This window comes from Bemisia tabaci, chromosome 5 (assembly GCF_918797505.1).
Source record: "Bemisia tabaci chromosome 5, PGI_BMITA_v3".
NCBI classification, from domain to species: domain Eukaryota; kingdom Metazoa; phylum Arthropoda; class Insecta; order Hemiptera; family Aleyrodidae; genus Bemisia; species Bemisia tabaci.
This window is the reverse complement of record NC_092797.1, coordinates 35,438,424-35,451,282: the sequence shown is the minus strand read 5'-3', so window position 1 is coordinate 35,451,282 and position 12,859 is coordinate 35,438,424. Positions and strand designations below refer to the sequence as shown.

Below are 12,859 nucleotides of genomic sequence, written 5' to 3'. Positions count from 1 at the left end.
ACACAACTGATAATTTTTGGGGGAAAATAGGTAGCTGGCTTCAAAATTAAGGCAATTTAAATAAATTCTCCAACACTCTTACAGCCCTGCAAATTCAGGGGGGTTTGATTTTTTGACCAAATTTTAAGGAACGCCATCTTTTGAGACGTTTACTAAAATCATTCCAAGTTTTTGACTGCAATCTGTATTAAGTTAGTACAGTAGAACGTAGGTAAGTTTAGATTCTAGCTTACGAGTAGTTTTTTTTTTTTTTTTGGTGTGAAAACTTGACAATTTTTCTCAAGCGCAATTTTTGACAGACGCTGAAAGCAATAATGATCAAAGATGGATTCCTGTAATAAAAGTCAACGCAAGGCATTCAAAATTTTAGGAGCTGCAATACTTGTAGAGACTACACAGTTGGGCACTGTAGTAATTTCAAGTAAAAAATTCTTGAATTGTCAACCAGGATCAGGATGCATGGAAAAAATGAAATTGCTGGTTTAAGAATTTTGTAGTTAAAAATGTGTCAAACTTGCTTCAAAGTAGATTTTACAATTAAAAAATGCTAGTGAAGCTACCCCTGTAGTTAAATTAGCTTTCCACTGGTGTAAAATGTACATTTGATACAAGTCCGATACTTATTTTTTATCCATTTAATCATTAAATCAGCAATCCATTTTCTCCGTGTGATGCCCGTTCTCTCTCCAGAGAAGTGCAGAAAAAAAGTAATCCCCCCCCCCCCTTCCTTCAACAGTTTGTCGCTGGGTCCGTGCACTGTGCTAGCCAACGTTTTACTTATATTTTCAAAAATATATTTTTATACAGATTTTTTTTTCTTTTGCTAATGTAATGCGTGAAAGTACAGCAATTACGAAACACCTGTCACATAGTACGTGCAAAATTAAAGTTTTGGGGATAAAAATTTACTGCCCCCTTGGTAAAAGGGCGCCAATTAATTAGGAAGGGGTACTACGTCATAGCCCGGGATTTTTTCCCACAATCCCCTGTAGCCTGCAGTGCGAGTCGCGACCGTATCATATCGTTAGGGACGAGTTCTATGAGGATGCCGAACTGTGGTGAGCGCTGCGTTCAGCGCATTCTCGCGTAGGACCTTCGTAAACTCAGAGGATCCTTCCCCCCGAACCTCGACTCATCCATCGCGAACATGATTAAAAAATAATTAATCAGACGGCTGAATTCTTGAAAAATAAGTATATTTATGCTATTTTCCGAACCTTTTCGTCCTCAACCTTGAATGGTGCAAAATTCGATTTTTGGCAGTTATGGCAGTTATACAGGCTGATCCTACCGATTTTTGTGAAGTCCAACGCTCGATAAAAGTAATAAGTTGCAGGGGTCCTACGCGAGATCGCAGCACTAGTGATTGCTCACGGATTTTTACATTGGCTCTTACGGGAGTCTAGGGTCCAACAGTACTGGTGCCTGATGTCGTCCCCTGATTCATCGCCATCTTGGTTATCCTCTTGAACTTGTTATCGTCTCTCGTCCAGGGGTTTCCCAACTCTAAAAGTGTTTATGATTTATATTTACTGTTTTAAATTTCGTCCGGTCGCAGATGGCTTGTCTCAATACTTTGAAGCAAGAAATTAAGACTCTAGAAGCTGCATTCCCCAAAAATCATGAAAGATTTCAGATAGTGAACGCGAGTGTAGACGAGTTGAATTGTAGATTCGTGGGCAAAAATGGCAAGAAATACGAGATACACGCCAACATTACTGTAAGTAGGGTTTATTTTACCACTACTTTCCTTCTGGAATATTCTGTTTCACCTTTCGTCGTACTTACTTCACCTTTCTCGCCTGACTCTGAACCATTTTGTCTCACGACCTGGTTCATATTTCGGGTACCCTTTCGAGTTTACCTGCAGAAGCACTTGACTTCCTTTGTTCTCAGCATGCACCCTTGTATGATCAAGTCCGGAATCGTATCTTCTATCCTTTTTCTGGATTCTTTCCACTTTATTACCTTCAAAATTTATACAATTTGATCAACTTAGGTGCAGGTGGCTCTTCGTTTTTAACCTGTTTCAGAAAAATTATTCTCTCCTTCTAGCATGAGCTCCTGAGGAGCTGCTTACTTTTATATCAACACCCTGAAGCAGGTTGAAGTGTTTTCAGAAGTTCAAGTTGCAATCAAATTATTAGTTTACAGTCTTATGGTCCCATCAAATAATCGGAATGAACTTTTTTAATTTTGGTAACATGTGACTCTATATTGTTAGGGTGTAGTAAGATCTCAGGCTTCGTCTATCGTTGTGCTGGGACGCTGTTTATAATCACATTATATCCATCGGCACTTAGCATTTAGATTTCTGACATGAATTTCTGCGATCCCTGGTCTGAAGACCTTTCCACCTATCTTTAGCAAATAAATTCTCCCATGTGCTGAAATTTTATAGGTATTAAATTTATGTTGAATGTCTAGGTACACAGATGAAGTCAATTGCGCAGGCAATATTTCTATTTTGATCGTAGGAGAATGAGGCCAAACCCACACAAATTTCTCCCTATTCAAGATTATGTTCTAATAATAATACAACTCAAAGATCTATTATTTACACATTTTTTGTATAGCATGTCTCGTAACTACAGTGAAAGATAATGGTCTCCTTATGCCCCAAGGTCTTGCCATTCTTTAGCAGATTGTCATGATTATAATTATTATGAACGCCTTAAAGAGCTTGTTTGCCAATCGTAGGTGACAAGTTTGCTTTAGACCTTTCTGAATGTGGAATGGGATTCATCAGGGTATCTTGGCAAGAGAATAACATAGTTGAAAGCAGGAAATTAAAGGCCTTAGCGGAAGTGCTAACGGAGAAATCAGCCCCATAAGTTTTCTAGCGCAATTGCATGACGGAGTGTAAAGTCTCTCCGTGTGAAACGCAACTAGAAGCACATTGTCTTACCCACAATAAATTACGGATTTAAATATCCATGCAACAATGCATTGTGTAGAACAGAAATGTGATCAAGGAAATCATCATCTGTGACTTGCCATTTTTCTTCTTCGTAATTTGTTAAAGCCTTGTCACAAGCCATGTGTTATTAAGTTCCTGAACTCAAACCTATTCTTTTTTTCAGGAAACCTATCCTGGAACACCGCCTGTATGGTTTGCTGATTGTGATGATACCAGTGTAACCAATGCAGTGCAAATTCTTAGCAACACGACTGGTTTGGATAATCATGTAAGTATTTGAAAATGATGCTAAAAGGTCAAATGTTTTCACATCAACTTTATGAGACCAAATACTCCTAGAACGATCGTCTGTTGTGAGAACATTTACGTATCAGCATTCCACAGGGTATAGAATATGAAGCATCGTAGATTTCCTGCCTCATTTCTGGGTCATTCTATATCATGCAAGATCCATGAAATTAACAGATCCTACCAGAATACGATGGAATTTGACACTTGTTTCCCTTCCTAGAGGTGGTCTAAAGCTGCTCTAAAAAAATTTGTCCGACTATCCCTTACCAAATTTGTAAGGTTAAAGTTGTGTAATTTTTGCGGAGATCTGCACATTTCTTGCCAAAATCGTGCGATATCTTGGGTACTATGTACTCCACAGCAACCGCTATGGTGCTGCCTAAAATTTCTTGATATCTACTTTCTAGCCATGCGCAACTAATAAACAAGTAATCTAAAAAAGAGTTCTAGTATTCATTTGAAAATCTATGGCTCTCTTCAAGCGGTCTGTGGCCTTTCTTCTGGCGACACTGATAGGTTGGCAAATCCTCGTAATCGATCTTCGTTGTTAGAAAAACATTCCTTCAAATTTCACTCGTTAATGTCCAGTAACACTATTTCAATAGAGAGAAGCAAGGATAAAAAATTTAAAAGAGCTGCAATCAGGCTAAAAGTTTTTATAGTATCCCAGTCACAGTGTTGTTGAAAAGCACCCTTTAAACGTCTGTATTGCCGCTCACTCAGTCGTGTATAGTTGAACTAACTTTGGAAACTAATTTTTCAAATAAATCATCTATCTTATCTAATTGCTGGTTTTTTACTTTGTTGCAGGTCATAAATCAAGTACCAATTTTAGTGCGAGAATTATGTCGACTCCATATGGTGCAAGAGCCCTCGAATCTGGACACAGTAAGAACAGGAATGCTTACCCCACCCCCGGACGTTTCCATGGACGAAGACGATAACGATGATGAGGATGATGAAGACAATGAAACAGAAGATGAACTCCATTTAGAAATGGACGAGAGCGAAATAGTGTCCAAAAATAAGGTAGCATTTTCACTTAAGTAGATTTTCCATTTGCTCTCACAGACATTTCGGTTTCAATGATAAAACCACCTTGAGCCCTAAGAAAAACTAGCAAACTTTCTGAATCTCCTTGAAAGGATTTGTGCTCTAGGAAAGTATGCATTTTGCATAGTTCACCTGCTCAGAAACCGAATCTAATTTTTAATCTTTGCATACTTCTGACCTCTCAGTAAAATTTCCCAAAAATTAGAGAAAGTGAAGAAGGAAAATTTGAGGATCTTGGGTGAAGTACTTACTCACAGAAGGAACATTTTTTTTTATTTTCCATTCCCGTTAAGTATTACCTGAAGATAGCCTTGAAAGATAGGTATCCGAGTTTGCTAATAGAAGAATAAAAAGTCCAGAAAAAATCTAAGTTACCACAGTGGCAAGTTTTTTAGACTATCAGCCGTTCAGTGTATTCTCTGCATACTTTATGCACCTGGTTAGAAAACTGAATCTTAAAGGCTTTTTTTACTTGCATCGTAATTGCACTATTTCACTCCTCTTAAGTGTTTCATGGAACTCTCAGAGAAGTGTTTTACAAATCAAACAATAAGATGCTGTCTGTTGGAAGGCCCAGTACTCCAGAGCCCTGTTGTGTTGAAAAAAAGAGACAGATTTAGAATCTCATGAATGTATTTCATTGACAATAATTGCAATTCCTCTTTTTTTTTCCAGGCTGATGAAATGGACATGGAACATTTAGCCACCCTCGAAAGATTGCGCCAAAATCAGCGAGAGGACTATCTCAAAGGATCTGTGTCAGGATCTGTCCAAGCTACAGATCGTCTTATGAAAGAACTTAGAGACATATATAGATCTGATAGTTTCAAGAAAGGTATAGTACAATCGATAGTTTCAGTAGTAAGGTAGAGTTCAATTGTCTAGTTAATGTTGTTAAATATAATGTTTACCTCTATCTCATCATTCAACTCCAGCCAACTGTACCATTCAGCGAGTAGTAAGGTTTGGTTTCCGAAGTAAAAACCAAAATACATGGCATCATACAGAGAACTGTTGAAACAGGAGAGTATTTGAAACAAAAATTACGCGTAAAAATTTAAACACAAGTTTACCTAAAGACGCGTACTTTACTATGAAAGACTTAAAACATAATGATTACGTAAAATGGTAATAAAGCTTCAATTCAATATAAGCTGGCCCAAGTGAGTAAATCTGATTTTGATTTAGACTTTGAAATTGAATTTACTTTAACTTGCCTTAAGACTGGCATTGCAGACAATCATTCACCAAAAAAAAAACTCTCACTCACTTACCTCAACTTGGGCTGAGTATTTTCAGGAAATTACCTGGATTTTCTGGATATTGCTTTGGTTTGAATGTTTGGCGAATAATCTTTAATTTCACCAGATGAACCTAACCTTGCAGCTCACTTGTTGGCTGTGAAAGGTATAGTCACACAGTGTTGCTTTATTGCTGAAGAGGTCAAGTATGATCAATGTAAATTTTCCAAACAGTTAAGAACGATCATCATAATCCTATCAATTTAATATTTGTATTATGGGCACTCAAATCCCAATGCATCATTATTTGATATCCTTTTAATGGAAACCAGACGTCATATGCTAGGATGTCTCCTCTTTCCTCCATAAAAAGGAAAAAGAATGATGTTTTTGTAGAAGGTCATGAAGGAAGCAAATCTCAGTTCCAAGTACTCAGTGTGTTGAATTTAATGTCACAACCGTGTTGAGTAATTTAATTAATTTATGTTTCCAGGTATATACAGTATAGAACTTGTAAGTGATAGCCTTTATGAGTGGAATATTCGACTGAAGTGTGTTGATCCAGACTCGCCACTCCACCATGACCTATTAGTTCTCAAAGAAAAAGAGGGCAAAGATTCCATCTTATTGAGCATGTTGTTCAAGGAAACTTTCCCCTTTGAGCCTCCCTTTGTTCGAGTGGTCCATCCAATTATCTCAGGAGGTATTTTTCCATCATTCACTTCATTCTAATTTTAAAGATCCATCAGAAGTAAAACAAAAAAAACAAGTGTTAATCCTATTCTCATTAAGCGAAGGTGTTTAGCTACAATCCATCCTGATGTAACTGCTAGAAGTGCTCTAACAAGGGTAGAACGCTGGCGGTTAAGTCCAAGGGACCGTAGCACCGTAACTGTCACCTTGTCCTGAAATGAAGTCGAGGAGAAACAGAGATAGCTTAAACTGCACTTAAAAATTTTGCTCAAAAATATAAAGCATCTTAAGTTCACTTATAGGAAGAGATGTCTTGACTGTGGCACTCATTAAATAGTCCACCAGTTTTAGGCCGCCTAGGGGTTCTCAGGGCAAAACTTAAAATAACCTGATCCACAGAAGTGAATAGTTCTTGATGAAGAATTGCATGATACCTACAGGACAAGTTGAACTCTCAAAATTATCTGTTGAAGTTTCTTTAGAATCAATTTCTAAAATTGAGAACATGATATTAATTTATGATTCATATTTTCTTTCACTACCAGTTTTATTATTTTTTTTCTGTTTAATTGTATTTCAGGCTACGTATTGGTTGGAGGCGCTATTTGCATGGAATTATTAACAAAGCAGGGCTGGAGTGGTGCATACACAATAGAGGCTGTTATAATGCAGATAGCTGCCACTCTTGTAAAAGGGAAAGCACGAATTCAGTTTGGTACTTCCAAAGTAGTTAATCAGGTAATTAATTATTAATTGAGACTCATTTCTATCATTTTTGTTTTTTAATATCCTCTATATACATACAGTAAGACCTCAATTTATCGGATTTCACAGGACCGGAGGCCGAATCTGTTAAATCGCAGAATCCGTTAAATCACGCTAGTGGATCCTGCTGAAGGGACCGTAGAATCGATCTGTTAAATTGTGGAATCCGTTAAATCGCGATCGAATAATTCCAGGTCTTACTGTACACATGAGCTGCTTTCACAGCATTCTGCTGTGCCTTGCGGCATCTAACCGCCACAGTTCTCTGTCCTCCTTCAATCCCTCAGGAAATTTTCACTTTCTCAAGTAATTCACAACCCTCTGTTGCCGCCCTTTCACTGAGCGTCCCTTTCATCTCTTCCCAGGAGGAACCCAATCAAGCATTTTCTTTGGCAGCCTCTCTTCCATCCTCCCGTTAACATGACCTTGCTAGACGAGCTGTTTGGTCATGACGTTGAATATGATAACATTCTTGACATCCATGATATGACGCTCTCTATCATTACCCCATCAAATTCCCACTGACCCCCACCAAAAATCCATCTCTAATGTTTAATTGTTTTAGTATATGTATTATTTAAAGCCGCTTTTATAGCGCTCTAGCTCTCTGTGATACCTAGGCGCCAAGGTCCCAAAGCCCAGGGAGTTTGCACACCCTCATTTCTTCTAAAACTCCCTGTCGCCACCCTTTCACTGGGTGTCCCCTTTGTCTCCTCCTAGGACGAACCCAATCAAGCATCTTCTTGGCAGTCTTTCATCTGCCATTCTATTGACATAACCATACCAGACAAGCTGTCTGGACATGACGTCGAATACGATGTCATTTTCGTCCCCCATGATCTGGCGCACTCTTTCATTGCAGACCTGATCTCTCCTAAACATCTATCTGTTGCTCTCAGCATCCCCTCTGTTCGTTCTTTCAGTTGCCAAACTTCACATCCATTTGTAAGAATACTTTTGACTACAACACTGAAAACTCTCCTCTTGTTGTCTCCTCTAATTGTTTTAGTTTTTTTCTAATACTTTAATTTCTTCTTCCTAAGTGCAAGCTGAAATGGGCAGAACACTTGAAACATATTGTCAAGCCTGTAAACAATAGCAAAATAAAGGTCTGAGCAAGCATTAAGCTTCTCTCGAGAGGCTGTGCAACTGGCAAAAATGCCCCATGTCCAATGTCCTTTTGGACTGGTCTCAGTAGTTTTCTCATTCTTTTAAAAAAATTTATGTGCATTAGTTACTCTAGAGAAGAATTTTCTTCTGCTTTACATCCGGTTGTTATCTTTGTAGTGACACCTGTTTTTGTCAGAGGCTAACAGGGAGAAAATATTTTTCCATAAACAGCTACTTACATGAGGAGGATCATTTATGTACCAGCCCTGGAGGGCATGCTAGCCTGGCTTATTCCAAAAGTTTCCACAAGTCATTCCTCAAGTCATTTCCAAAAGTCTAAGAATATAAAAAGTTCCTGAAAAAGGAAGGGAACGGGCCTCAACTTACCAATCCGTCACTCGACAAAAATCAGAGAGAGTTCTGAAAAGTTGCAGGAAAACAATCGTCGGTCCGGTCGCCTGTTGTCAACTTCTGAAAGCCAGGGAAAACTCCAAAAAGTTCTAGTGATATGCTGGGGGGAGTCAGGAGCCTCCTTAACATACCGCTGCTGTGCTTGTAGAATGCAGAAAGTGACGGGAGGAATTGGAGGAACCAAGACCAGTCCGCACAGGTCAGGCATTCCCAAGGACTAATTGTAGAGTACTAGTAAGGTGTGGAACCAATAAGAAGTGCAAGTTGTAGCGGAAAAATATTTTAGTGAAGTTGTTTTCGTCAGTTGATATTGGTTAACCTTTGTTCTTTTTTTTTTGTTTCAGGGTGCGTACAGTTTAGCTAGAGCGCAACAGAGTTTCAAATCTTTAGTTCAAATCCACGAACAGAAAGGTGAGGACTATTTTCTTATCAGGTATTTTTCGCCAGGGTTGTGGGGCTTCAAAGTGTAACATGCTCATCCCAGTTGGTTCCACATGCATGCGCCGATTTAGTCCCGTAAATACTGAGAAAATTCAAGACATTCATTGACAAGGTCTCGCAAGAATTTCTTGTTTAAGAACACCAATATAACACTGATTAAATGTGTAGTAAATTGAAATTGGAGGTCTGGCACTGCTGTATTGGAATTACCAGAAAAGAGATGCATTTACATGCTACTGATTTGCTGAGCTTACTAGCACCTAGAAGTAATGTGCACTCGGTGGATTCTGTGTTTTCATTGTCTTGAGATGGAGTCATGTTCTTTTCAGCAGTCAAAAATCACTGCTCACCTCACACATAGGGTGGCCTCGAAGCTCTGCAAAAATTGTTCTGTATCCAGCTTTTCTGGTGAATTTTAGAAGTGTGCAAAGTCCTGCACAAATTCTTATAACTAGAAGTCCCCCATTTTCCCAAACAGAATCAGCCATATTGTCAAGCATTACATCTCCTTGAAGAGGTCATTTTGAAAAGAAACAAAAACTGGCCCATGAAAATTATGAGTCGAACCATCATTGAGCGGGGTTAAAACATAAGCCTGCATTAAAATCTCTGAAAAATATTGATGGTAATTATCCATTTTTTCACTGGGAAAGTGTGATAAAATTATCTGGCATTAACTCAAATGATGAACCCAGTATATAAATAACTTAACTCTGAATGAACCAGAATCTTAGCAAAGAGGAATTTGTAGGCTTTATTCTACTGTATCCCAAAGTGCCATCCATTTTCTACCAACACTCAAGGATTAGCAGAAAAATCAAAGCTTCCCTGGGGAAACTGGATTTTCTGGAGAAGATACAATTCTCTAAATTTGATTTGCATGCCAGGATGGAACAGATGTTACTTATGGGCGCAGCAACCAGTTAAACATAGTAATATGCGCATTGCATGCCGAAGGACTTTTCCCAATAAGAAATTTTCCTTGGTTCGACTGTTCCATTTTTAGATCCTCGTTAGAATTCCTTATAAAACGTGCCTCTCTCTTTAATGTAATGCCCAGAGAGTATGGAGGGTTAGAGGCCTGACTCAATGATAGAAAATGAAACAGAAGTTGCATACGTTGACACGAAAGTGTGCAAGCGTCTACAGCTCCTTCATTGGTCAGTGATGACCTAACTATTGCAGACCTATTATAAATGAGTTGCAGATGCTACCGCGCTTTTGCTTCAACGTACGCAACTTCTTGCTTTCACGGTAAACTTGTGTCTCAGGATTTCCTTATCCAGTCAGGCATCTAACCTTCTATACTCTCTGATAACGCCCCAAAGCATCTCAAAGATTGCCTGTTCCCTCCCTCTGTACATTCCAACCCACTTGTTGAAAATGAACCCCATTCACTCAGAGGTCCACAGTAAAAGGGAATATACAGTCGCTGAAACTCACTTGGGCAGTAAATGAAAAATGTGGCAAGTTTCAAACATTTCAACAAGATGCCTGGATTCTCTGAATGTTCGTGCTTGAGATTTTCAGCTCTGAAAGTTGCAATGAGCTGTGGGAACTGATGGTAGTGGTGATTTATATTACAGTCTGTCTTATTTTACCTAAATGACCATCAAAAATCACAAATAGAATGAGTTTGAATCAGTTTTGTAGTCTGCGTCATTGTCTCTGTTCTTTTTTGACTGTTGTTTTTCTTTTTTCTCTCCAGGTTGGTACACACCTCCCAAAGAAGACGGGTAGATCATATGAAGAAGTAACATTTTCTTATCCAAACGTGACTTTCAAACGCAACTTAGGTTGGTTTGATGGAATTATCGCAAATAATAGACAATTTTTGTGGTTTTTTTCTTTTTTTTCATTTTTTAATAAAATCGGTTTTGATGATATCTCATTAAAGGTCAATTAAATATATTCGTATATTTGAATGGTGTCAAAATGTTCTGATTTGAATGTAAATGAAACTCGAAAAGCATTCTATTCCTTCGTGTAAATTTATTCGTTATTTTAAGTGAAATCGAAACTTATTTCAATGTTTTTGAATTAGTGAATTTTTATTGTTTGAGCGCGTATGATAGTTTTGTGTAAACTTAATTTTGTATCGGATTATTATTTTTATTTTATCGTCTAGGCTCTTCATGCTGAAGAGCTTATACTTTATCGTAAACTATTCCACCTCTTATGTTCCCAGTTCATTATATTTATTTCTTTAGTTAAGTTCTGTTACATAGCGATTATTTTGTAATTTTTATCTTTTTTTCTAAGGCCCATTTGGTCCAAATTTCTCCTCTACTGATTCTTGCAACTTCACTTACCTCTTGTATTCAGATTTTTATTTTATTTTTTTTTTTTATTTTGACAGGTCTCTGAATTTAACTAAATATTTTCTAATTGGCATTTTATTCATCTGTTTTCCTCATCTTAAATTTTAAAGAATTCAGAAACTGTTCTCACACCGTGATTCCTCAAGGAGAGATTTTTCTTGTATAATTCTCTCCCCCCTTTCCTATCTTCCTGGTTTTTCAGTAAATGAAATTAAAAATATGGAAGATGTTGGTAGTTAGGAATATGAAAAAATTATAATCTCCCTATTTCTAAAAAAATAAATACGGAAATGTAATTATATTCTTTTTATATTGAATGGCACCTTTTTGATAGAGAAGTGTGTGATGTAAATGAACATCAGGTATTTTTTGAAAGTTTTGGGAAGTTTACCCAAATTAAATTTTTATGTACATGGTTCAACAGTTTCTATTTCTCCTAAAAGCTCCAATTAAAAGAAACTATTTTTCACTAGATGTGGAGATGGCCAGTTGAAATTTTAATGATACACACGCACAGTTATTCCTTTTTTCGTCATGTACATCAAATCAATGTTCAAGTCTCCAAGTCAACCTTGTTTTTAAAAAGTATGATTAAAAATGATAATTTGTTTTTAACATATTGTTACATAAATGTCTCGTACTTTACCCCATCAAATTTTTTTGAGAGGGTATAAAAGCATTCATAAATTTCTCAACACTTCGGGTGGTCTCATGTAATTATTCTTTTTAATCATAATTGTCTGGTTTTCCCCTTGGGTTTTTTGTTTATTATTTTTTTAAAATTATTTTTCCTTCGCCACACTTTCCTCTTTACATTTCCTTTTATCATTTTAGCTTGATTCAGTCTTATTAATGAATTGATACATCATTTTTTTCTCATTTTTCCCCCTTTTTTCCTGGAAACGGAAAGCGCTCCTTTTTTGGAGTTTCCTTTAAGAATCTTTTGAGGTTAATATCTTTATAACCCTGGGAATCTTTTTGCACCATTCCAACGTTTTTAAATCAGATTCCAGTTTTCGCTGGAAAGAATTTGATGTGCAAAATCGTAATAATACATTTTAGATTGTACATACTTTTCCTGTCATAATCCATTCTTGAAACTAATGTTGGAATATCAACTTTACTCCTAAAATGTTATTTTAGAACTAAAGGAACAGAGAAAACAGTAGAAAAACTTCTTTTGTTTTTTCCCTTTAACCACTGTTTGATCCTGCCAGTTATTGTTTGTTTTTCTCTTTGTTTAAAATTTGTAAAACTTGTGCAATTTGATTGAATAGAGAACCATGCCACACAACACAACCATGTTTACAATATTAACCATTCAGTTACAGCCTTTTGTCTCTGTAAAATAAAACTATCTAATTTTAAAGGAATTTAGTTGTTGATGTTTTTCCCTTTTACAGTCAGAAATAAGTAATTTTCATGTAATTATTCCGTGAATAATGCGTTTTCTAAACACTGATTAATTGTATCGTAAATTCAGAAAATAAGACATCAATTTATCAGATTGCTTTTTTAAGGATCCATCTCTCGGTTGCTTGCCAATTAGCTAATTAATCCATTGACTCTGTATCAATTTGTCAGTCCTGTGAAAGCTGGTCAATTAAGGCGTT

At 37.0% G+C, this 12,859-nt stretch overlaps 1 protein-coding gene across 1 annotated transcript; it reads left to right on the top strand.

Moving 5' to 3' along the window:
• The first annotated feature begins 1,437 nt into the window (after nucleotides 1-1,437).
• On the top strand, nucleotides 1,438-12,619 carry LOC109040837 (ubiquitin-conjugating enzyme E2 Q2). Its single transcript, XM_019056921.2, has 8 exons — nucleotides 1,438-1,720; nucleotides 3,084-3,188; nucleotides 4,022-4,240; nucleotides 4,940-5,099; nucleotides 5,999-6,208; nucleotides 6,779-6,936; nucleotides 8,829-8,895; nucleotides 10,634-12,619. The coding sequence occupies exons 1-8, from the start codon at nucleotides 1,559-1,561 to the stop codon at nucleotides 10,663-10,665; spliced, it is 1,113 nt and encodes a 370-aa protein (XP_018912466.1). The 5' UTR covers nucleotides 1,438-1,558; the 3' UTR covers nucleotides 10,666-12,619.
• The last annotated feature ends 240 nt before the right edge of the window (nucleotides 12,620-12,859 follow it).

Bases quoted from the DNA above. Each gene is read 5' to 3' on its own strand.
- LOC109040837 (XM_019056921.2), top strand. From the start codon at position 1,559: ATGGCTTGTCTCAATACTTTGAAGCAAGAAATTAAGACTCTAGAAGCT. The intron at 5,100-5,998 runs GTATAGTACAAT...TTATGTTTCCAG, and splicing joins ATCTGATAGTTTCAAGAAAG to GTATATACAGTATAGAACTT. The intron at 6,937-8,828 runs GTAATTAATTAT...TTTTTGTTTCAG, and splicing joins CTTCCAAAGTAGTTAATCAG to GGTGCGTACAGTTTAGCTAG.